Here is a 27,028-nt window from a genome sequence, read left to right as displayed (position 1 = left end):
TATAAATTAATGTCAAATCCATGTTGATGTATGGTAATATAATTTTTGCTTTGTATGAAAACATTTACTGTATTTTTCAATAGATAACGCGCGCGTTATCTATACAAAAAAAGTCTAAATTCGTTAAAAATGAACATGCGCAGTATACATTTAAAAGGTATGAGAGGTAAAGAAAATGTAATAACAAAACTAAGGTAGAAGTATTACTTAATATTTATTGAACATTACATTATTCAAATCCAAAAAATTCTTCATCAGACTCAATATTGAAAGAATCGATTGTGTTAAAAATTTCGTTTGGTATTTCTTCAGCTCATAATCAATGACGGTCAATTTGAAATACTTACAATTGTTTTAACTTCTGCTGTTGTGTGTCCCCTACATGAATCCAACACTAACAAAGATTTTGGGTTGAAAAATGCCATTTTTCTCTTTCACCGCACATTCACCAACCATAACCTCGGAATTTATCCAACCTTTATCATTAGCAGTAACAATAATATTTTTGGAATCACAACCTTTTGGAAGTCTTTCTTTTGAAAATTGTTTCTCTTCAACAATTTTCAACAATTTTCTCTTCAACTAATGACAGGAGAATGATGCAGCCCACACAAGTTATCTTTCGGGTCACACAAAAAGTCGTAGTAATGTCACAGTGCTCCCCAATAATGTGAAAATTGTAAAATTTTGAATTAAAAAATCGACCACTGCTACTAGCAGTGCACATGCTTTTAAAGAATTCCTCCGTCCTCTGTCTATACTTTCTCACTCTACTGCTAGTTGGTGCATGCACGTTATCTATATAGCAAAAGGAGTGATGAAAATGTTGGAGGTGCGCCTTATACGTTAGGTACGCATTATCTATCGAAAAATACAGTATATTCTTTTACTCTGTTATGTTGAATAAAAGATCACATAAATATACATGTAAACTATTGTCTTTTTTTTTTTTTTTGTAACTTCCACTCATCTACATTTTTTTCTGCTGTTTTTATTCATTTTTTTTTTTTTTTTTAAAATTTACTTTCTGCATTCTGGAAATCTTGCTCTAGAGACCAAACATGGAACTTTTTAAAGTTGCTTTAGGCTTTGAATAAGCACAATTATGGGTCTAATACTGGATACTGATAATTCATCTCTTACCTAAAGGCAATTAATGACTTCCATACCCACAGCAGGATTTGAAGCTGCAGCGTTTTGGTTGGAGAGTGTGTACATCATGAATTAATTAGACATTTTGGTTTAAGTATTTTAGAAAAACAGGGTTAGAAAGTGAATAATGAAAAATTGAAAAAAATGCAAGCACATTGAAAATTGTATCTTCTCACATACATTTGCAAGTCCCAGGTGAATATTTTATCAGGATCTCATATGAGTATGTATTAGTATATTAAAAAAAATAAGCAGTACAGTTATTAAACAACAATTTCTCAGATTTTGAGCATGGACATTTCATCATTGAAATTGAGACTATGAAGATGAACCTCAGAACTCTTGAAAGGAATGTTAAAATTTCTTTAAAAGGATGTTATGAATGCCACAAATCTGGCCTTGCTAAACATTGAATTAATGATATTAGTCAAGGAACTTTGTAATTAATGTCCTTGCTGAACATTAATTCCATGTTCAGCAAGGACAGATTTGTGGTGTTCATAACGTATTAGTACATCACTCTTTAAAGAAACATAGTATTAAATGCCTACTGTAAACACAGCATACATAGTCTCTTCCTCATTTGAGTATCTTCAACAAAAGATTTGTAATGTCAAACATACAATCTCTCTTAGTGGTTACAACCTAAAAATCATCATAAAATAACTGATATGTACTCTCAGGATATGTATAGGATATTATGATAGACATTAAATGAAAAGTTTACATCATGAGTAACTTCTGATGAACAATTTTCCTCCAAATTAATCTGTTATGTGGAAGGACTCCATTATTGTCAGATCTTACATTTTACTATGTCAGTCCACATAAATCTTGGTCTTCCTCTTCTGCCACCCTGGCAAAAAATACTTCTTTTACTAACCTTTCCTCTCCTATTCTGTTTACGTGACCATACCACCAGATGACTCTGTTCACACATTCCTGAATGCCAACAGTGTCAGATTTCTTCCTAATATTGCATTTAATATGATTCTGCCATTGATGTCTCTTGTTCAATTCCCTAATATTTCTCAGAACTCTCAATCTGTGGTCTCCAACTGTTTTATTTCTAACCCAGCTCTCAGATCCATATGTTAAAATTGATTTGAAATTTTACTGTTTTGCATACAGTTAGTGTGTTGACTAATTTCTCTCTTATTCCATATAAATTTATTCACTTAACTTCCAACCATATTAGTTTTGTTAATTCTGTTGTCTATTTCTACATATAATTTCCCAGCTTGATTAAAAATTGTACCTCATCATCCCCAAATTCCAGACATGTACCATCAGGGGTGTACAGGATATTATGATAGTATTATCCTGTACACCCCCTGACGGTACATGTCATGAAAAAGTTACATCATTATTAACTTCCTATCAACAATTATCCTCCCAGTCAGCCTGGTAGCTGTCAACATTCCAATATTATCAGATCTTATATTTCCGTCTTCTAAGGCATTTTTTACTGTGTCGATCCACCTACTGTAAACTGTATTATTATTACTACTTGCTATTTATAAGCCACTGTTATTATTAACTTTTATATATATTCCTTTCTTATTCTCACTATTCTATCTTACTATTGCGTACTTAGTTTATCTACCTTTCACACTACGAGTTTTTATGCTTATGGATACTAGAAAATTTATTTGATAAGACTGCACCACGAGTATCTTTTTTTTAATTGGCATAAAACTCAGTAATATGGCCGGTTGATTTCTCTCTCTCTTTCTCTAACACAAATTCCTTCAGTAAAACTTTACACAAACAGTCGTGGTCTATTTGCACTTAACTATACGATTCTGCTGTCTTACTTGGTTTCCTACTCTTAAGTTTGCATTTTTTTTAGGAACAGTGCATTGTAAAATAAACAATCAGGCACTCTATTGACATATAATTAAAACACATTTATTTACAATAAAAACAAGGTACATTAAATAAGCAATAGGGTGGTTACTCTCTCTCTCTCTCTACCTATCCTTATACTTTTGGTATAAAGAAACAAACTTTCCCTTTTCAGTATTAAATGACTATACAATATAATTACTCTGTTACTTCTCTGCTAAAAAAAATTAAATTGCTGAGACTAATTTACTCATAAAGAGATTAGCTAGCTATGTCAAGTTATCTTACAATTTATATTCCAGTTAACAACAAATCAGAGTACTCTCTTATAGATATTTCTTATTACTATTTCTTATCAGTCCATCTATGACATATCTCCTAGATTACAAAAAGAATGTACATAAAAGGATGTAACACACTTACAGAGGCTGTTTGTCACGACACCTTCCAAAGTCCTGCATCAAAGTCTCTATGGTTTATCTTTCATCTCAGGCCTTAGATTTCTGTCTGAAGAGTCTTGCTTCAGGGGGGCGTTTCATCGGAATATCAGCGGGTCTTGGACTGCAATCTTTCTGGTACTCAAAAGCTCAGGCAAGAAGTTTCAGCATTCAGGCTTGAAGATCGTTCTGCGGTTTTTGGCTTCGGTTGACTTCCTGCAGCACTAGGACATCCGACCGGCACTTGGCATCAGCTATTCTCCCAATTTTTCCTCTGGCATGGGTTTGCCGTAAAGTTTGTTCCTCTGGGTTGGACTGCTTCTGGTTCTCCGCCGACTGCCTCTGGCTCTCTTCAGTAATAGCACTTCACCTCTCCTGCTTCAGTAAGTGGACCTCGCCTCTGCAACCGGATCTCGGCCCTTCTCTGTCGGCAACTGGACCTGGAATTCAATCATCTGGAATTCAACCCTCTGACCAGGACTTCTGAATATACAGGATGATCAAAATTGAATTATCTCTGTTTAAGGCCTTGTGAAGTGCCACCCAGTTATCTAAATGCTGCAAATTGTGCATCATGTGGATGCTGTATGATGTTTCCAATGTAGATGTGGTAATTTCTCTCTCTCTCTCTCTCTCTCTCTGTGTAAGAAGGAGAAAAGCGACAATCATAAATAACATCTTTATTCACTTTATTATGCATTCTCTGGCTGTACTGTTTAATCTGCTGCCCTTTCCAGTATGCCACAAACTGTATCCTTTGCACAGCATGTTCACTGGCAGAACGTAGCTGGTCTGGACTGATGTTGTGCATATGCTGCATTATACTATCTTTCAGTGTTGGCAAGTTATCAGGATGATCCTGATAATTTGCATGATAAACAATATCTTTGAGAAACCACAGAGCCAGAAGTCACAGAGGATCAGATCAGATGAACAAGGTGGCCATGCAGTGGGAAAAGCACTGCTGATCACTCTAGTTTCAGCAACAATTTCTTGAACCTCTTGTATGGATTGACCCAAGTGTGGAGCCCCCCCCCCCCCCTTCCTGCATGAATATGACTGAATTCATGTGCAGGCACTGCTTTAGCTGTACACTCTACAAAATATTGCAATAGTGCTTGGCAGTAACTAAGTATGTCACAGGACCCGACTGTCAAATATCCCCAAAAAAGAATGGCCCGATGATAAATGAAATCTGAAAATCCACACCACACAGTAACTTTGGGTGAATGCAGAGGAATATGTTGGATTACATGCAGGTTTTGCATAGTCCATTTCCTCCCCCCCCCCTCCACTGAGATATCATTTCCCCATAACACAATGTATTCTTGCAAAGTTTTGCAGCATTTGGATCACTGGTTGGTGCTCCACAAAACCTTAAACAGGGATGCTTTAATTTTGATCATGGATGGCATTCCTGTTGAATGATTTCTACCACCAAGCCATCACTACTTGTTTCATTTAATAAGCTTTCAAAGTAATTACTTCAGACATCTAGAATATGTTTACATACAGTTTGAATGTCACCTTACTGGTTGTTTAAATAGAAATATGTATGTATTAGACACTATATTTTTTGAATAACGGCATCACACATGTAAGAGGAAAAATTAAATATATATTTTATTACCCCTGTATATTTCTTTCAATATATCATGTGCTTCTTTCAGGGAGAAGACAGAAAAACTGGTAAGAACATTTAAATTCTAAATACAAGAATGAGTCATATAGCATGTTTATTTCGTATCTTGGTTGCAGCTGTCCAGTAGGAGAAAACCCTATTAGAGTTCAGTGACATGGTATTAGATGTATAATTAATTAATTTAAAAATAATAAATAAAATATAAACAATTAACAGTAATCATTTCCCAAAACTTAGAAATAGGCATATGGTCTGTCCAATTAAGATTAGGACAGTGGTGTAGGGCTTCACACAATTCAAAATATAGATGATCAGATTTAAATCTTCTGTAGTATAGCATCTTGGTATGGTTAAAGTGAATTTTGTGTCTAATGTTGATGGCATGAGAAGCAAGGCCTGAACCTTCAGAATCCAAAAATATTGTATAATCTTGATTTTCTTGGATCCTAATAGTAGCAGAATGACCAGTCTGTCCAAAGTAGCAAAGATGACAAGAACAGGATATTTGATAAACACCAGGCAAGGATAAGATGATGATGCATCTCTGATAGGTGGTAAGAAAGATGACAACTTCTAGGCTGGTTTGAGGGTGGCATACAAATTATATCTGTGAATGGTCCTTGCTATTTGTTAAGATAGGTTATGCTGATTCTTTTAACATCACATTGCAATCTGGAAGAGGAATGATAATTATCAAAGCAATTGTTAAGGTCTTGCTGTATCCATTAAGTAATAGAGTAAGTTTTATTTTATTTTAATAGAAAATATTCAGAAGAACAGATTGTGTGCACTTGGTGTACAAAGCTTTTGATAATGCCTATTTTTTCTGAAGGATGATAATGTGAAGATGCGTGTATATATTGACCTGTGAATAGAAAATTCCATATTACCTGCAGAGTTATGATGTGTTAAAGTATCCAAAAGGGAAGATTATTAGATTCTCATTCAATGGTGAACTTGATGCGAGTATATAAGGAGTTAATTTTATCCAGAGACTGAAATAGTTCTGTTTCAGAGTGAGACCAGGTTGCAAGATGTCATCCAGAAAACATAGCCAAATGAGAGGTTGAGGGGAAATGATGTTAGAAATACAATCCTCTAAATGCCCCATAAAATAATCATCCAAAGCAGGTGATATAAGACTATCCATTGCAGTACCTTCGATCTGCTGAAATAATTTATTGCACCAAGTAAAATAGCCAGCATTGATAATAAACTTGAATAAATTGATGATGGTAACAGGAAAATCTACTTGTAAAAAAAAGCTGTAGGTTCTTGAAGTGGTATATTTGTAAATAAAAAAAGGAAACTGTCATTTCAGACTGGCTAAATGAGGTAGATGATGAGTTGCTACTGGAAACTCTGGACTTTTTGACAATACATTTAATTCATCATTTGTAAACAGATGGTTAATTAAATTTATAACCCATATTTCATGGGCAGAGCTGGTGGTTACTGAATGAACTGATGGCTTCTTTATTCTAATAATTCAAACTTACATATCTACTTATAGTTTAAGTGAGCACCTCTGGTTGAGGAAAGATAAATTCTACTAGTTAAGTTAAAATGTTCAGGACTAAGATTATTCTATACTATAGTTGGAAGTTCAGAATGTTATTGTTAGAAAAGAATAGCTTCTTAACATAACGTATCCTTTCAGACAATAGCACCTTGTTAACTCTGGTAAATATTATGAGCAGAATAAGATTTAATAGACTCCTTCATTTTGCTAAATTTGAGAATTAAACCAGCATTACGACATGGTTTTAGAAACACAAGTTGGTTACACAAGTGTGACTTCCTTAAATGCAGCTTGCCAAACTTTCTGTCAGACCTCCAGTAATTTTCAGCATAAGAATAAGTTATTGGTTGTTTAATAGAGACATGCACATTAGACATACTATATTTTTTGAATAATGGCTTCTCACATGTAAAAGGAAAAAAAGCAATCTTCTCTTTTTGGATACTTTAATACATAATGTAGCTCTGCCGGTAATATTGAATTTTCTGTTTACAGGAAGCTATCCTTTACAAGTCGATATATACATGCATCTTCACATCATCATCTTTCAGAAAAAATAAGTATTATAAAAATCCTTGTACACCAAACATGCACAATTTGTTCTTCTGAGTTTCTTCTATTGGAACAATTAAGTAAAATGAAACTTACTCTATTACTTAATGGATACAGCGAGACCTTGATACAGAAAATATTTAATAATTATCATCTCTCTTCCGGATTGCAGTCTGATGTTAAAAGGATCAACATACCCTATCTTAAGGAACATCTGAACAAATAAAAAATAAAATCTTCAGCCTGAGAGGCTCATGATATACTGAGCAAAATATATAGGAGTAATAAATTATGTTTAGTTTTTTTCTTGCATGTGTAAAGCTGTTATTCATGTCCTCTTGATCATCTGATTCCTTTTACAGTACTCTTTCCTCCGTTTCTGAGCATTTTCAATAACCTTCAGAATATTTTGCCACCTTCTTGATATTTATTTTCTATGTTCTTGTTAATTGTCTTTCCATAACTTTTGTTTAGCTAGTTTTACACAGTTCTTTGCTTTCTTAGATTTTCCTATATATTCCCTAAGAGCACAAGCTGACTTACTTTCCAGGAACTTTTAATATGCTTCTTTTTCTTCACTGTCTCTTTAACTTCCTGAGTTGACCTTTTTTTTTTTTTTTTTTTTTTTTCTATCCTTGCACATTAACCTCACTACTTGCCTCTCTGACTGAATCAAACAATGTTTTCTTCAGAGTTTCCACTGTATATCCAAAGTTTTGTTATTGTTTTCAAACTCTTTCAGTTTGAAAGAGTTTGAAGTTTTCCTGAGTAGTGTTTGTGTATTTGAGTTTACAGTTCACATCTGATAGCTGTTCAATTTTGATTCTTTTCAAAACTTTGTTCAGCAGGATAAAGTTCAATTTTATCCTGCTCAACACTAAATGGTGATCACTTCCAATTTTAAATCCTCTGTATAATCCTCTATAAGCAGACTGCAGATGTAAGAATTAAAAAAAAATAAATAAAATTAGGAGGTAACTTGTTATGTCTATACACAAATGCCAGGAACAAAAGGATTGAATTTATTGCTTTGGTGAATATTACTTCCTTACTCAGTCCTTTTACTCAGTAATAGTCCTGTTAAATAAATCACAGTGGTGTGGGTTATTTAACAGGATGGGTAATCTTGCCTAAGGGACAACCTCTACAGTTCTTCATTTAGTTTTAATTTCCATTCTATGTATTTTATAATGGAAGCTTCACTTCAGTCTAGGTTCATTCTTGTAAGCTATGTGGCATAACACTATAAAGTTTAATATCATTTCTTCATATTTAATCACTTTATTTTCTTGTTTAATAACTTTAATTATTAAAATAATCCATTTAACAATATGAATTTCTCATTCTACTGTGAATGTATAATAATTTTTTTAAACTGAACTACATTAATTCTGCTTCTCTTTTTTTTATATTAGAATTGAGCGTATTATAACCCCTCGTCTTGCGTTAACAACAGCGGAATATTTGGCTTATCAATGTGAAAAACATGTTCTTGTCATTTTAACAGATATGTCATCTTATGCAGAAGCTTTACGAGAGGTAAATTCTTCTTATTTTTTTTTTAAATATGCATATTGCTAAACTTTTGAAATTATTTCCTTTTCTTATATGAACTGAAAGTTGTAAAATTGAATTATCCTTTTTTTAGTTATAGGCACTTGTAGAATATTGTGATTTTTATGTTGTTTCACATTTTTATGTTGTTTAAAATTGCTTTAAAAAATGTGGGCTCTCACGATGGCAAATACATAAGGACCAAAATGCCTGCCTTTGACTTTTTTTGACAGTTTGTTATATAGTGTGTGATTTCATCCTAACAGCATTTGCTAATAGTGAGTGTTGATTGCAAATCATAAAAATGCTAGATTGCAATTACTAATTATGAAATTTGTTTTCTTGCAATTTCCAGAGTGGTAATATTTTATTTGTTCTAATTATAAGTATTTCTTCACTCCTCAAATGGAGAAAAGGGTACTGAAAAAAGGACATGGAATGTAAAAATTACATAAAAACTGAAATGCTGAATAAAAACAATTGTAGAAAATATCTAGGAGGAATGAAGTCCAAAGTTTGCATTACTCATGGAGATAGAAAAGATATACTGCCTGAAATATAGAAAGGAGAAGAAATTATATTGCACCAGAAATGCTTAAATATGAATTTGTAAAAGTTTTATAGTAGCAACTATGCTTAATTCTGAAAACCTGGTCAGCAGATTGAAATTCAGGTTTTTCTTTTTTTTAAAAAAAAAAAAAAAGATATGGATATTATTTCTGGGAAAACTCCCATGTTACTTCTCTTAACAAACTATTATATTTACGGCTATTTTGCCTGCTTCTGTTTAGGAGTGCTCCTGTTTAAATGTCATTGGCTTTTTTTACTCACGGATTCTTAGGGCATTGTAGATGTATATTTACCAACAAATATAGGTAGCATAAAGGAAGTGAAATTTACACATACCTTTTTCCTGGGTGTTGTGGCTTGTCTTCTTTCTGCAGTGTGCAAACTACTGCAGTTTTGGAAGGAAGTGTGTGTGTGTGGGGGGGGGGGGGTCTTAGGCAATGTGGAAGAATTAAAAGCATCCACTTCCTTCATGAGTTCAGACAACGACTAAGCATAGTCAAAACGGACTGCACCCCATCAGCCCCCTTTTCCCAGCCCCACCCCCCCTCAAAAAATCAGTTTTGTTTTCAATCCTTTCACCCTTACCCACCCTATATAAAAAAAATGCTCTGCCCATCCCTAATAATATAACATATATGTATATGTTATATTATTAGGGATGGGCAGAGCATTTTTGTGCAAACGGTGTGCAAACGCCACATCCACTGAGCTACACAGGGAGCCTGTGTAGCTCAGTGGATGTGGCGTTTGCACACCACCGCGCTTGGCCGCACGAAGGAAGTCTTGGTTTCGAGTCTAGTCGGCGACTAGAGGAAATTTTTCTAAGCCTTTTTTCGACCGGTTCCCGAGTTAGTCGATCTCTGGCACGGGCAAGCAGGTTTTTCCTCCTGGAAACTCGGGTTTTTCGTCCTGTAAACTCAAGAAAATCGACCGTAGAACCCACATTATTTCAGACATTAAATATATTGTGTTAGGGTTAGGGACCATGAGATGGCGGCACATTTGAGCCGTCTCTCTTCACTGCGTACCGCTTAATTAGTGATAGCCTTGGGCCATCTGTCTCTGATTGGGTACCAGTGGAGATTGAACTGCCCACTCAGTCTCCAAAAGTTAGATAGGGCTAAATGGCCTCGCCTACTCCCGTATACGGGAATAAAAAGGCGTTAGCTGATTTTTTTTTTATATATATATATATACACACACACACACACACACACAAAAAAGCCCGGATTTTTTCTATTTTTCTATTTTCTATTTTAATTCTTCCAAATTGCCTATGATCCCCCCCCCCCCACACACACACACAATTTCTTCTAAAACACCGTAACTGCAGTAGTTTGCACACTTTGAAGACAAGCCACAACACCCAGGAAAAAAGTATGTGTAAATTTGTCTTCCTTTATGCTACCTATATTTGTTGTTAATATACATCTACAATGCCCTAAGAATCTGTGGCTAAAAAGCCAATGACATTTAAACAGGGGCACTCCTAAACAGAAGCAGGCAAAATAGCCGTAAATATAATAATAAAAAAAAGATAATCCCATACATCACAGGTTTCTTCATCTTATTTGTACGTTAGTACTATGAAGTGGCTGAAGTTGAGAAGAAAGTATAAACTTGTTAACATTGGATTTGAAGTCCTGTATGTTGTACAATTATATAAAATACATGAGAATGAAATGAATGAAAAGGAAGAAAATTTTATTCTGCATATTTGGAAGGAGTGTATTGAAGGTTTGTGAAAGAGTGATGAAATTTGCAAGGACTATGAAGGTTTGTTGAATAGCTGCAGTATGTGTTTTAATGGGTTAGAGGAGACTTGTGTAATTACAAATACCAATTCTGATTAACAGTGACCATACAGATATTTATAAAAATATGTGATTAGCAGAATCTGAACATTTGTGTAAAAGTGGAATCAGTTGGCTGAGTCACTGGTTATTAATCAACCTGATTGCTATCTTCTGTACTGCATCAGGAATTTTTTAGGGATCTCTTATAAACTCTACTCTAAATGTGAGAACAGTGTTCAGTTCTTGAAAAGATTTGTGATTTGCATAGTATTAATAGCTACTCATGGTAAAGTAATGTCTGAAGAAAAGAACCTGATTTCTTGGATGCTGATAGAATGATATTTGTAAATATTCCAAGAAGAAAAATGTCATTTTGTCTAGAAATTTGAGTGGTGTCCAAACAAGATTAGATTTTTTTTTTTTTTTTTTTTTAAAGAAATAAGACATTACTGATCAAGAGGAGGACTTTGGGAGAGGCTTTTGTCCAGCAGTGGACAAGAAAGAGAGTAGAAGAAAGAACTTGTGAAAGCTAAGCATTAGTTGGCTTCTCACATTTAGAGTGCTGTTTCTAAGAGATCCCCCCCCCCCAAAAAAAAATCTCTGGTACAGTACAGAATATGTCAATCAGGTTGATTAATAATCCATCACTCAGGCAAGTTTTAGAACAAAAATTATTTGCCATTGCGTGTAGTGTGCTACCCGAGAGAAAGCTTACAACCCAGCTGCAAATGTTGAGACAGATAAATGATGGGAGCTTACTTAATAAGTCTCTGTGATTTGCACTAAATTCAACTTTTTAGTATTTTTTTTTTGTCATTGTTTTCTTTGTTTTTTGTTCTGAATATATTTCTGCACTCAGTTGGCATTATCTTGTACCCACCACTTTAGTTGTATAATCTCTCGGCTTTGATTACATTTTGTGCCAAGTTTATCATCTTTACTTTCAAAAAATTTTCATATAGGTATGTAAAATTAATTTCCTTTAATTAAAACCTCGTTTAATTATATTGTTTAGCCTAATTGTTTGCAAAAAGGATCTCTCCATTGCCAAATCAGCTTGACTTTTCAGGAATTTCTGAGTATTAACCAACATGATGTTCAGCAGGATCTGCCTGGCTTTATTTGTTATGGTGATAACAGACCTTTTCCACTTAGGCGCTTGCTATATGGTTTTGAGATCATTCCTGTTAATCTAGATTTCATCTTTTCTACTTATTTTGAACAGTTTCACTCTGATTTCTGACATGTTTTGGAAGATCACATGCAAGGGACAAATTTTGCTGTGGTCTGTTGCATATCAGTTCTTTGGACATGCACTATCATGTCTGCTACTTCATGAATAATGTTTCCTCTTTTCATGAATCAGTTCCTCTACTTTTTCGATATCCTCGTCATCATTTGATGGCTGACTTTTATCTCACTTTTTTGGAGTGGAATGAATACAGGCTTGCATCTATACTATCATGTAATTGCCTGACCAGCACAACAGCTTATATAGATGATACAAGATATTTGTTAATTCTTAAGCACAGTTTTGAGTACTGGTGGAAAAGTGGTGTCACATGAGCTTGGCAATGTTGGTACCCAAATTATTTAAGAATTCTTCTGATGTGTTGATGATTTTCAGAAATAAAAATGATTAAACTTAAGTTAATTTTTTTATAGAGTATGAAATAATCAAGCAGTTGAATTGAAAATTTCTTTTGTTCAATTTAATTTTAGCAAGAACAATACTGTGGCATAGTTTTTTTCAATACTAAATTTTAAGGGGAAAAAAAAGAGAGGGGATTTAAATAGTCTTTCTCTTTTAAATTTACTGTGGTGGAGCATGGTCTGCATGGCACAATTGGCCGTAGTCATGACTGCAGATGTATTTTTTGTGTTCTTCCATGCAGATATTGGCTGATCTTGTCTGTGCATAGTAGACCAGCTTGCAGAAACAGGACACTTTATACTCCAGGCACAGAGGGGTTAGCTAATCTTGAGTTGAATATATAAGAGTAGCAAGCTTTCAGTGAGACTTAAACTATGTAGATATTGTATTTTTTTAAGACTAGCTATTTTTCTGAAGTGCCTTAGACATGGGGATGATGATAGCATTACTAAATCTTTCTGAAGAGAAGGTCGAGGATTGGGGAAAGGATTGATTATTATTATTTTATTTATTTATTTTTGATAATGTGAGAACTGTAACCATTGGGTAAGAAGGTGTGGTTTATATGATTAAGATCTGCTGTAATTTAATCATATACACTTTGCTCATTGGAACAAAGGAACATCAGTAATATTAGCGAAAAAAAATTTTATTAGTGATAAGGTGTCATTTAAGGAATATTAGTGAACAGTGAGATGATATCAAAGCTAACTGAAATATCTGTAGAATAAAAGCCAAAAGGCTATTTTTCTGGCAACCTTAATAATAATGAAGGGGATACAAATCCTTTGATGTTTATCTGCCAATAAGCGAAACTCTAAGAACTAGGACTAAGATCTCTGAGTTTCATACCGAAAAACTATCGGCAAATCCAAGTGTAAGTAACCACTTGGTAGTACAACACCAAGGCAACTCCTATCAAAGGTGGATCCCCTTCATTATGAAATATCTCTATTATATAATTAAATTCTCAATAGAAGTTTTAAATTGGATAGTTTTTTTTTATACATAGGAAGTGATATGACCAGTGAGGTAGCCATTTTTAAAGAAATGCAATCTCTGCATGGCTTTTGGGCATCATGAAAAGCATGCTACCCTTATATGTTCTTACTGAAGATCAGCCTCCTTCTCCTCCTCTCTCTCTCTCTCTCTCTCTCTCTAAATAAAATAAAGTTCCTGCAAGTTGGCCTACTATGGACAGACAGGAAGATCAGCCAACATTTGCATGGATGAACACTAAAATTACATCTGCAAGCCCCAATTGACCACAGTCAATCGGGGTTTGTGAACCACTCTTTAGCTAGAGTTCGTAGAACCAAGGAAATAAACCACAATGGTCCATTGCAATAAATTTAGAAGAGAAAGCCTATTTTAGGAATGTGCAGCTGCTCTCAGAAATCAGCCTAATTTAAATAAATATGGTTGCATTAAACTTGACAAAATATGGGAAACACTAATACTTCGAGATCCCAGTTTATATCCTAGGCTACAAAAAAGTGTCCACAGAGGATGCCCCACCTAGTTACTCTAAACTTTCATCTATGTGTTCCACTTAGTTTTGTGTTGCCTTTGTGTGTGTTACAAGTCTCATATTGTCCTCCCTGACAATGTTTCAGTGACTGAAACAAAATATTGCAAGAATTAAATAATATTTTAAATCCTCTCTCTCAGTGCTCTTTCGCTCCATTAAGCCTCTAATAAGTTTTACCAGCAAACAGAAGGTACAGTAATGGGAATTCTTCTTTCTCTATACTTGCTAATTACTTTATGAAACATTTCAAACGATGTCTTCTCCAAAAGCATTTAGTTGAAGCCATCAGTATGGTATGGATATGTTGATGATATTCTTACTGTTTGATAAGGTTCTGTTTCTAACTCCAAGACTTTCTTGCCAAGGTTAATGGCATCTTTGGATACTTGACCTTAGAAATGGAAGATAATAATTGTAGTGCCTTTTTAAAAGCTCATTTTTGGTTTTTAGAAAGGACACTCGCATCATTATATTCATTCTCATTTTGACCATCATCCTTCACAAAAATCTGCCACCGTGATAACTCTTCTACAGAGTTTGCTCTTTGCTCCATCAGTGCCCTGATGAAAGAAGAAATGCATTAAACCAATATAACAAAAAAGTTCACAAACTTCTTCAATCTCAAAAGGTCAACTAGGTTTCACTCCTTATATTAAGGACATATTTGAATGCATTTCTAAGATAATCAGGTACGTTGGTCTTCAAGCAGTATTCCATGTTGTCTGCAGCATTAAAGCCAGTTGTTTTATGCTTATCTTTTACACACATGCACTCTTCTAGCAGATAGGCTTTGGTAATGAATAAGAATTTAAATTGGAACTGGGAATGCACATTTCCATACCACTAAGAATCGTTTTAGTTGTGTATTCAATGCAAATCTTTAGATTAAGAGTGTTTGAGTCCCTCCATCAATTCCTCTGAAAAATCAGTCATTGTATGCTGAAAAAAAAAATGACAACATAGGAGTTGAAATATCAATTGAAAATAGTGCTTTTATTAAAATATATTTTCAGTTCTTAAGTATTGTGAATTTTCATTTTAAAAATTTTATGGAATTTACAACCGTGTTAAAAAAAACTTTTTTTATTATCCTGACGTTTCGATCTTCACATCAAGATCATCATCTGGAGCGTGCATAAGTATACAGAACAAGCTGAGTTACATCATTAACTGTAAGCTAGAGAAACAATGATTTGATCACATGTTATTCTACTGGCGTGACCTCTGGTGAATAAAAAAATAAATAAAATAAATAAATTAATTAATTAAAAATAAAATAAAATAAAAATTTTTTTTTTTTTTTTACATCAAGCTAAATTCTATTTTTACAATGACAGGAATAAACATTCTTTTAGATGGTTTTCTTTCAGAAACAATTGGTGTCCTATTTATAGTATTACAATTCCTATTTTTGATTTACAATACTGGATTTTCTACAGTCCTGTTAATAGTTGTTCTTAGTGAGGAAGGTCGAATATATGCCTTCCATATGTTTGGGATTTTTAAACCATCATTGTTGTTCAGATTGGGGTGGTTGCTGATAATCTCGCAGGCTTCCTTGAATTTCCGTTCATACCCTGTTCTAGTGTGATGTATGAATGGTATGAACGGAAATTCAAGGAAGCCTGTGAGATTATCAGCAACCACCCCAATCTGAACAACAATGATGGTTTAAAAATCCCAAACATATGGAATTCATATTTGACCTTCCTCACCAAGAACAACTATTAACAGGACTATAGAAAATCCAGTATTGTAAATCAAAAATAGGAATTGTAATACTATAAATAGGACACCAATTGTTTCTGAAAGAAAACCATCTAAAAGAATGTTTATTCCTGTCATTGTAAAAATAGAATTTAGCTTGATGTAAAAAAAAAAAAAAATTATTTTATTTTATTTTATTTTATTTTTAATTTTTTTTATTTATTTTTTTATTCACCAGAGGTCACGCCAGTAGAATAACATGTGATCAAATCATCGTTTCTCTAGCTTACAGTTAATGATGTAACTCAGCTTGTTCTGTATACTCATGTACGCTCCAGATGATGATCTTGATGTGAAGATCGAAACGTCGGGATAATAAAAAAAGTTTTTTAACACGGTTGTAAATTCCATAAAAATTTTAAAATGAATGCTGATCACCGTGTAACCCTAAAAGAAAGGATTGCAAATTTTCTGTTCTGAATAGCATTCAATATCATCTTATCAAAGTAATAATGTTATTTTTCTTTTAATTTTTATTTACTTTTATCAGGTTTCTGCTGCCAGAGAAGAGGTACCAGGGAGAAGAGGATTTCCTGGCTATATGTATACTGATTTGGCAACTATTTATGAACGAGCAGGAAGAGTAGAAGGACGTAATGGTTCTATAACCCAGATACCAATTCTCACAATGCCAAATGATGGTATGTTTAAAAAGAAAATGTAATGTAATAATATAACATTAATAACATAATAATAAATAATAATATAGCTATATATAATAATTAATAATATAACATAAAATAACTTTGTTATATTAATAATATAACAAAAAATAACAGTCTTCCATGTTGTATCCATCCATCCCCCCCCCCCAGTCTAACTCAATGGTAACGTCATTATATAATGATTGCAAATTACTAAACCATGACCTTTCCTTAGTAAACCCATGCTGTTCATTGCAAAGTAGAGATTCTGTCAACCCATATCCGAATTTTAGCCATAACTAACTTACTTACTTTTATCAGGTTTCTGCTGTTAGAGAAAGAGGTACCAGGGAAAAGAGGATTTCCCTTGTACCTCTTTGAAAAAATAGGATTTCCCTATTTTTTCAAATTTCAGGAACCATGTATTACGTTGAACACAGCATACTCCTCTGTTGGTAATAATTTCCTGATTTGTAGTTCAGCATGTAATCTTTCCTGAATGGAAAACATTTATAAACTTAGGCACTTCCCAAGTGAGTATCACATTATCACTGTCACCAAGCAGATGCAGAATAAATACATATTTAACTGAAATGCCCTCTGACACTATAATCAAATCTAACACTCTTTGATCTCGAGTTCCTTCTGTCATCACATGCTGCTTGAGGAAATTGTCGTGCAACAGCTCATTAAATGCATTTTCATTCTTCTCATGAGATTCTACTATCATATTCTATGATAGATCTCTATCTGCTACCGAATTAATATTTGGATAATTAAAGTCTCCCATTATGATTACTCTTTACGTGCTCATCTTGTCTATTTGGGGATATATTTCTACATCACTAGCAACTGATCCACCAGGTCTGTAACAACACCCTACCATGTAATTGATCTTGTTTGGTTCCACCTCCCACCAGATGGCTTCAAACTCACTGCCACATGAAAAATTCAATTATTCTAAAAATACTGTGCCCTTTACATCAATACCAGTTAGTATGTCTGATTATAATAGGAGGGTCTCACTAATGCCGTCCTACAATCTGAGGTCCCAATATATTGATTAAGGCAACAAACTCTACCCCTTTGTTTCTGATACCTCTAGCATTCATGTACAGACACAATAATCTACCTGCATGTTCTTTTGTATGCTCTTGTCTGAAGTCTGCGTGACACAGTTGAACAACTTGCAGATCTCTATTCTTCTCTAGTGTCTTATACGTGTAAACATCTTTGCACACGTTTGATTGGTCCGAACCAGACGAACACAAAGTCTTAATTGTTTTCTCCTCGTCAGCATTTCCATGACAAATCCCATTCCTGCCATTAATCCAGTTATATAACATTGTCGCTCTTACACTCACATTCTCACCATTCCACCCTTTATAATTTAGCTTCCCTGACTCTGTTAGGTCTGATACCAGTTATTAGGTTTTCTAGACCCTTAATACAAAACGCATTCAGGCATAGGCCATCTCTCTTATACAAATCCAATCTTCCCTCAAACTCACATTATGTCAGCTCTTTTACTGAAAAGAGCCAAATATTAATCAGAAACAAAAATGTTATATTGCCTTCTTCATTATTTGTGACAATTATTGTGTTGCTATCTCTTTTCAAATAGACATACCAATTTAATTAGGCATTCCAAAAAAAAAAAACAGGTTATAGCAGGTGATGTAGTTTCTTTGAACATGAGTGTATTTGTACATAATCAATCTACAAGTATATAAAGTCAGAGAGCCTCTGTAGCTCAGTATAGACAAAGCCCTTTGGTTGGCAAGACCTAGAATGCAAAGAACCTTTATTGAGACTTTTCAACTTAAGGCGAGTTAGCCAGTCTTATGTGGGGTTTTCATCACTCCAAAAGAGGTAAACCAGCCAGAAGAACACGTGGTTTACTGCTATCGTAAACCACAGGGATTAACTGCCCTGTCATAATCAGTATCATTATTATATTATCAGTATCAGTATCATTTCTGTTTTTTTTTTGTTTTTTTTTTACCTCCTAAGACCTTATTATCTAACTGAAATAATGAAATTGAATGTGCATGTATAAAATGGTTATCAGTGCCTGGACTAGAATGCACAAATAATTCTAACATATTCTTTCTTATCATTACATGTCATTGAGAGCTAGCATGAAACTATTATTATTATTACCAGAGTCCTCTGGGAATTCATTGAGGGGGGGGGGGTCCACATTATCCAAACCAGCTGTCATATCTTTTCTTGAATTCATTCACATTACCTGCACTCATCATCTCCAAATGAAAGTTATTCCAATTATTCGCCTCTCTATCCAAGAAAATTTTCCTGACAGCATTCATTCTCAACTTCTAAGCATACCCTCTCCTTCTCTCTCTCCAGCCCTCCATAAAATAAAGAAATCCCATCTTCTGTTATCCTATAGTGATATGATAGATCTCTATCATATCCCCTCCCCTTTCCTCCTCTGGTCTACATTCTCATAATCTAAATTCTATAGTCACCCTGATATCATCTTTTTACAGTTTCTATGGCACCCTCCCCCACTGTATTTTCATTACACTGAATAAACAATTTTTATCCAGTTTGTTGCAGTATTGCAGTTATCTTCTAAGCCATATGTGCAGTCTTGGATATATGGCCACTTAACTTTAACTTCCTATCTACTAAAACTCTGCTATCCTGATCAGTTTCTTCTAACACAAGCCTTCTAGTAATAATATACGTGCTATCTCTTCACACCAAAAATGCATAACTTTACATTTACTAACATTAAACTGAGAGCATTTCATGTGCCCCACAATTCCAGTCTCTTTAAATTATTCAGCAAATAGTATATGTTAGTTGCATTCCTAATTAGCCTGTGTCTTTGCATCATCATCAGACAACTGTATGTCTCTTGTCAAATCCTTGCTAATGTCAGTAATGTGAAGATTAAGTAATAATGGAACAAGGACTGATCTCTGTGGTATGCTGCTGGTCTCCTTAAATCTTATGTTAGCACCTGCCATATCCCACTTTTTGATATCTGTCTGTCAGCCATCTTCTTATCCAAGCTGTTTATAATCCAATCCCATCTCCTCCAACTGATGCATTAATTTTCCATGCTATTTATTGATTGTCAAAAGATTTAGCATAGTTTGTTTAAAAGTATTATGGTATATTCATTTCCCTTGTCTAACTCAACCATAACATTATAAAATGTGAGAAAGGTACTCAAAATCAGCTATGAGACAAGAAATTCACTCAGTCTCCACTGTTATTCATCTACATGGATGACACTATGAAAGAAAGTTGCATTAACCTGGTGTTAGTAAGGTGGGGTGTCACAGTTATAGTCAATTTAAAATCTTTGGGGTCTGTGAAACCCCACCTTACTAATGCCGGGTTAAAGCTGATATGAGAATTGAAGATATCAATCTTAGTTCTTTGCTGTATTTATATGATGTTCTACTTCTAAACAAATTCAGTACAAGTCTCCAGGAAACTTTAAATTGAAACAGCTGTAACAGATTGGTATGAAAATCAGCAATAAAAAACTATGAAAATAGGCTGATGGTACAAAATGACATAATTTCATGCTGGCTGGGTTACTGCCCAGTTAAACAAGACCCCTGTTCATCCCCCTGTTTCATCAGGGAATCAGGGCAAACAGCAAAAAGTCAACTACTGGAACAAATCCCAACTCAATGTGAGCAGAGTTCAAGATTGGCACCATCAACATAAGAATTGGATAAGTACAAGATCAACATGATAGACATTACCAAAACGAAGACAAAAATAGGTGGGATTTTTTTCTGAGCAACAAATAACAAATAGTGTGCAAAGATGTCTACATGTATAAGTCATTAGAGAAGAATAGAGATCTGCATGTTGTCCAACAGTGTCATGCAGACTGCAGACAAGAGTATACAAAATAATATGCAGGTGGATTATTATGTCTGTACACGAATGCTAGGAGTATCAGAAACAAAGGGGTAGAGTTTGTTGCCTTAGTCAATATGTTGGGACCTCAGATTGTAGGCATTAGTGAGACCTGGCTATCAGAATGAGACATACTACTGGTATTGATTAAGAAGTATTTTTAAGAAAGATAGGAGAGTTGTGTGCTGCTAATGATATCGGATAACTTGAATCCAGTTAGAGTTGAGACCTATGATTGTAGTACTACTACTAACAGTATTTCATGTGACAGTTAGTTTGAAGCCGTCTGGTGGGAGGCGGAATCTAACAAGATCAATTACATAGTGGGGTGTTGTTACAGACCTGGTGGATCGGTTGCTAGTGATGAAGAAATGCATCACCAGATAGAAAGATGAGCGCAAAAAGAGTAATCATAATGGGAGACTTTAATTATCCAAATATTGATTGGGTAGCAGTAGAATCTCATGAGAATGAAAATGTATTTATTGAGCTGTTGCAGGATAACTTCCTCCAGCAGCATGTGACGGAAGGTTCTTGATAAAAGAGTGTTAGATTTGATTATAGTGTCAGAGGACATTTCAGTTCAAGACATAACGTGACAGTGATCATGCAGTATGCTCACATGGGAAGTGACTAAGTTTATGAATGTTCCATTCAGAAAAGGTTACATGCTGAACTACACATCAGGAAATTGTGACCAACTGAGGAGTATATTGAGTTCACTGGAATGGGATTGGTTGCTGGATAGGAAGAATATTGACAGTGCATGGGAAGCATTTAAATTATGCAATATACAAATTTCTTATAGCAAGAGATTTGTAAGAAAAGGATAATGTGGCAGGAATACCATGTGCATAAGGATGATGTCTGTTATGAAAATTATAAGCAGTAGGCTAGAAATCACAAAATGCAGATGCCATGAGGGTTACAGATGCAGAAGAGGTTGTTCAACTAATGAGTGCCCATTTTGTTAAAAGCTATCAATGTGGTGTATGCAACATTGAGCTCACTGCTACCTCTTCACTGGATGAAGAAACTCAGGTGTACAAGGATGACGTATTAGAGCTGTTGCGTAAATTGAATAAGAATTGAGCAATAGGGACTAATAGATATCAGCACTTGTGCTAAAAGTGTGTTCAGCTGAACTGGCTATTCCTTTGACCAGACTGTTTAATATGAGTGTCAGAACAGGGAAGATTCTGCAGGAGTGGAAAGAATGTATGGTAATCCCATTGCATAAAGGTGGTGTAAAGACTGATGTATCCAACTATCGACCAATCAGTATCTCAGGAGTGAAGATTTCAGAAATATTGGTTAGTGCTTGCATTCAGAAATGGGTTGACAGAGAATCTCAATTTTGCAATGAACACCTTGGGTTTACTAAGAGAAGGTCATGTTTTAGTAGCTTGTTCACATTCTATAACAATGTTACCATTGAACTAGACAAGAGGAGCAGATACACCATGATACTTTTGGATTTTGTTAAGGCTTTTCACAAAATACAGTATGGTAGACTGTTGCATAAATTGGAGAGTATGGGTTTTTGGGTTATAGAATATTAGCATGGTTAAGAGGATGGCTGGCTGACTAACTGACAGATATCAAAAAGTGGTCTACAGGGGGGATATAAGTCTGCAAGATTTAAGGTAACCAGTGGTGTGCCACAAGGATCACTGTTTGGTCCATTGTTATTCAATCTGTAGATTAATGATATTGGGAAGGATTTGACAAGTGACATACAGCTATTTGCTGATAATGAAAGATAGATAGGGTTACCAGGAAACCTGCTGATATGCAGTACTTGCAGAATGATTCGAATAGGCTGGAACTGTGGGCATGGGAAAATGGATGTCAGTTCAGTGTCAGTAAATCTAGTCATTCACTTCGGTGTGATTAGACATCCAATGTTGTATTATATTGATGGGATTATGCTAGAAGAAACTGATGATGCTAGGGATCTTGGAGTGTTAGTAGATAGGAAGTTAAAGTTCAGGGGTCATGTGGCAAGGATTGCAAATACAACTCAAAAGATAATTGCAATGCTGAAACAAATGTTCACGTGTAAAGATAAGTATGTCATTTTGCCTATTTACAAGGCCTTGATAAGACCTCACTTGGACTATTGTGCACGGGTCTGATCTCCAGGTTTTTGTTGTGATTCTGATATATTTGAGAGAGTGCAAAGGAGAGTGTTAAAAATGATATCAGATTGTGGAATACTGATTATGAAGACAGATTGAGAATTTGTAGACTGCAGACATTAGCAAACAGCAGAAAGAGGGGTGATATGATTGAGACTTACATACTTCTGAAAGGGTCATATAGGATTTCAATTGATGGAATTTTTCAGTTTATGGAGGGTGGGGAAAGGACAAGAGGGCATCCTTGGAAGCTGAGAATGAATGCTGCTAAGAAGGGGTGAGGACTAGATTTTTCTCTCATAATGTGGTGTGTGATTGGAATCGATTGGCATTAGTTGTTGTAAGTGCAAGCAGTGTGAATGAATTCAAGAATAAGTATGATAGCTGGGTGCATGTAGTATGTAGCCTCTCTTGATGAGTCCCTAACTTCATGGAGGTCTCTCTTAATAATAATATAAAGTGTTACATTCAGGCACTGATGATAAGGAAAAAGGATTAATAGCTGTAGTATTCAACACTAAATATGAGGAAAATCTTGAATGGTAAGCACTATCAAGTAGAGTGATGTAGGTAATATCAGAATGGGGAACTGGATAATGAGAGTTATTTCTGCCACAGAAGGTTCTACTAAGGAAGAAGTAGAGGAATTTTCGAATGAGCCATTCGAGAAGGCAGTTGACACAATGAAAAAGGAAAAGCTGGTCCTTATTGAAGATTTAACATAAAAAAGTAGGAAATGATTCTCAGACATATAGAAATGTTTTGGGAAAATTTGGAGGAAAGAGCAAAGCTAATAATAATGGTAAGTACCTGCTGAATTTCTGCTCAGGACATGAACTAGTTATTACTAACACCATGTTCCAACACAAAAGTGTACACAAGTTCACATAGAGAGAAGATGCAAGAAATATTCACTGTCATTGTTAACAGCAATGCTTTCCCGCTGCTTTAGGACACAAGAGTATACAGAGGATTTGAAATAGAATGTGATCACTATTTAGTCTTGAGCAGGATAAAATTGAATTTCACATGGACAAGAAGAAGAGTGTGTAAAAAAAACTCCTAAAACAAATCATTTGAACAGCTTTAGAGGTTAACTTAGTTGCGAATGCAGAAACATAATTAAGGAAAAAATTAACCAAATCTTGGAGTTCCAGTGGCAAAACTTCAAGAAAACATTGATTAATTCAGCTAGAGAGGCATATGGTAAGGTAATCTGCAAGGATACAAAAATCAGAACTTTCTGGTGGACTCAGGAAGTTAGTCGAGGAAAAGAAGAATACATATTGAAAGTTCTTGGAAAGTAAGTCAGCTTGTGCTCTTAGGGAATACAGAGAAAATTGTAACAAAGCAATCATTGTGCAAAACTAGGTAAATAAAAGTTATGGAAAAGCTTCAGCAAGAATATAGAAAATAAATATCAGAAAGGTGATAAAATATTCTGGAGGCTATTGAAAAAAAAAAGCTTGGAAATATAGGAAAGAATATTGTAAAAGGAATCAGATGATCAAGGTGACATGAAAACTGGAGTAATAATTTCAAAGATTGATAAATGAAACAAACAGTGATAGCATGGTGATTAAAAAAAAACTAATAAGAATGTAATCAGGAATACATATCAATATATGAAGTAGAAAAAATCACCAAAAGCTTGAAAAGGTAGCTGGGGTAAGTGATATTCAACCAGAAATGTTGAAATATGGTGGTATAAAAGTATATGGTTATGCTGACATAGTTTAGAAGGCATGATCAGCGAGTTGAATTCCTGAGAATTGGAGTTAAGCACTCATAGTATCTATCCATAAAAAAGGAAATAAAACTGAATGTTAAAATTGCAGAGGAATTTTTCTGCTGAGTGTTCCTAATAAGGTTTATAGAAGTATACTTATTATAAAAATCATGCAGAATTGTGGAAGGAAAACTTGGAGAAGAACAAGTTGGTGGGTTCAGCCCAAGCATAGGTTGTGAGGATCAGATTTTCATTTTACGACAAATAGTTGAGAAATCAAATGAATCTAACAAGGATTTGTATTTAAGTTTTGTAGATCCTGAAAAGTCATGAATAGATGCCAAGAGAAAAGCTGTTCAGAATGCTAGTTATATGGATGGGACATTATATCAATCAATACTCAGTCTATGTTTGAGTTGTTTTAAGTTAACTGTTAGAATTGAAGGAGGTAGAGGAAGATGATTTAATGTTAAATCAGATGCAAGAGAAGGGTGTACATTATCTCAACTGTTATTCATTGTCTACATAGATCACATTATGAAGGAAAGTGATATTGAACCTGATATCAAAATTGGAGAAGTTTTTTCCTCTTTACTTTTTGCAGATGACGTAATGCTTTCTAAATAAATCTGGTACGAGTCTGCATGATTCCCTGACTAAATTGAATAACTACTGTAATAAATTTCATATGAAAATCAGCATTAAGAAGACAATGAAAATAGACAGAAACATTGAAAACATCGTCCTGCATCTTGAATAGAGAACCTATAGAAGTAGTACAATATTTCAGCTTTTTACACACAGGTTTTAGTGAAGATGGTAGATTAAATTTGAAAATAGACAGCAGAATTAGTAAAGCTGATATGGTAGGAAGTCAACTGAATAAATTTATGTGAAATAAGAGAGAAATTAGTCTAAACACTAAGCAAGCTGTATACAAGACAATATTTAAACCAGTTTTTAATTATGGATCCGAGAGCTGGTTTTGAAGTAAAATACTTGATCAAAGTCTGGCATCACTGCCAATATCATATTAAAATGAGGATAATAGGAAAGAACTTGATGTTAGCATTCAGGAATGTTTTGGCAGAACTAATCTTGGGTTGTATGCCCTTAAACAGAATGGGAGAGAAAAGGTTTGCAAAACAAGTGTTTCTTTGCTAGAATGGCAGGAAAAAGATCCAGAGGAAGACCAAGGTTTTGGCGTATTGATACAGAGAGATGTGTCCTAGAAGACAAATATAAGACTTGATAATATTAGTCTTATGAGATAACAGATTAATTTGGAAGAAAATTATTGATATGAAGTGGTTATAATGTTTTTCATATAGTACTATTGCAATATCCTGTACATCTCCTGCTGAGAGTATATATATCAAGAACTGAGTTATGGAATCCTCGTTTCTATTCTTTGGTCTTTATTCTTAATCTTTATGTTCTTGCTTCTATCGGATTTGTTTCAGGTTTTCTGATGTCATTTGATTTTTTTTGTGGTGTCTCTTTTTCCATCAATACATTTTTGATACAACTGGCTAATAGTGGAATCTTGTAATGATGTTTTGTAACTTTGTTAATAGGTATTTTCCATTTTATTTATTTTCAGCCATCTTGGTTTGAATATGATTTTTGCCATTACCATATTACACATAGAAATAGAAACTTATTTTATGTATAGGCATTCAGCTACCAACCAATCCTCTTCAATTCCCTGCACATAGTTCAGTGAGAGTATGGATTTGTGAGACAGTCTTCATTAAATGCTTCAGTCAATTGCTGTACACAGGAAGTTCTGTTTGTCTGTACAAGCCTTCTCAGACGCCTGTGATCTTGTTCCTAACACTGTCTTAGGACCACAGTTATGCCTATTAGACAAGCATTGCAGGTCATTTTCCCACTGATTAAACACTCAGAGAAACCCTGTCAGCTTGGTTGTTTTGAAAATCATGGCTCGAGTCAGACAGGTACCCACAATAAGCTCTTTATTGAACTCCGAAAAAACCTTTGTTTTTCCCACAACACTATTGATGATTACTGACTAGCAGTATTCTTAAATAGTTGCCTAGAACATGTGGTCATGCACATGACCAAGTATTTTTTATGTATGCTGCATGAGTAACATTCACGTACATCTGCATAAAGGTTTCTAATTCAGTGGCCAGTATGTGTATAATGATCTGTGTTTAATTTGGAACATCATTGGGCTCTTATATTGAGGATTATAATATTTTTCCGTGTATAAGGCTAACCCAAAACAGACCACATTTGATAAACATAAAACAGACCACATTTGATATTTTTTTAAATATTCAAAGTATATTTAATAATTGGATAATATTTTTACGATACATACTAAGAAATTATGCGTCGCTTTTTATTTTTGGACATTTTTATGGGCTACTGCCCAAAATATTGTTAATGCATTAACTTACCCTGGCAACAAGTTGCAGACATACGAATGCTTTTAGCCTTCTGATTGGTTTAGGCAGAATCAGCCATTAATGACATCAATCGACAGAGTTAATAAAGGTTAGTAATTGGTGGAAGCTTGTTCTCAGAGACAAGGTACCAGCAGTTTCG

General features: G+C 34.5%; 1 protein-coding gene across 1 annotated transcript in view; it reads left to right on the top strand.

The window, feature by feature from the left end:
• Positions 1-27,028, top strand: part of Vha55 (V-type proton ATPase subunit Vha55) — a 243,961-nt gene that overhangs the window by 153,920 nt on the left and 63,013 nt on the right. The window contains exons 9-10 of the mRNA XM_090404303.1: positions 8,569-8,692; positions 16,516-16,666. Coding sequence (XP_090260429.1) covers positions 8,569-8,692; positions 16,516-16,666 — 275 coding nt within the window. The remainder of the gene's footprint in view (positions 1-8,568; positions 8,693-16,515; positions 16,667-27,028) is intronic.

Source organism: Typopeltis vanoorti, chromosome 14 (genome assembly GCF_054136105.1).
Source record: "Typopeltis vanoorti isolate ZY-2024b chromosome 14, IOZ_Tvanoo_1.0, whole genome shotgun sequence".
Classification (NCBI taxonomy): Eukaryota; Metazoa; Arthropoda; class Arachnida; order Uropygi; family Thelyphonidae; genus Typopeltis; species Typopeltis vanoorti.
Note: the sequence above shows the minus strand (reverse complement) of the source record. Positions and strands in the feature narration are given on the sequence as shown.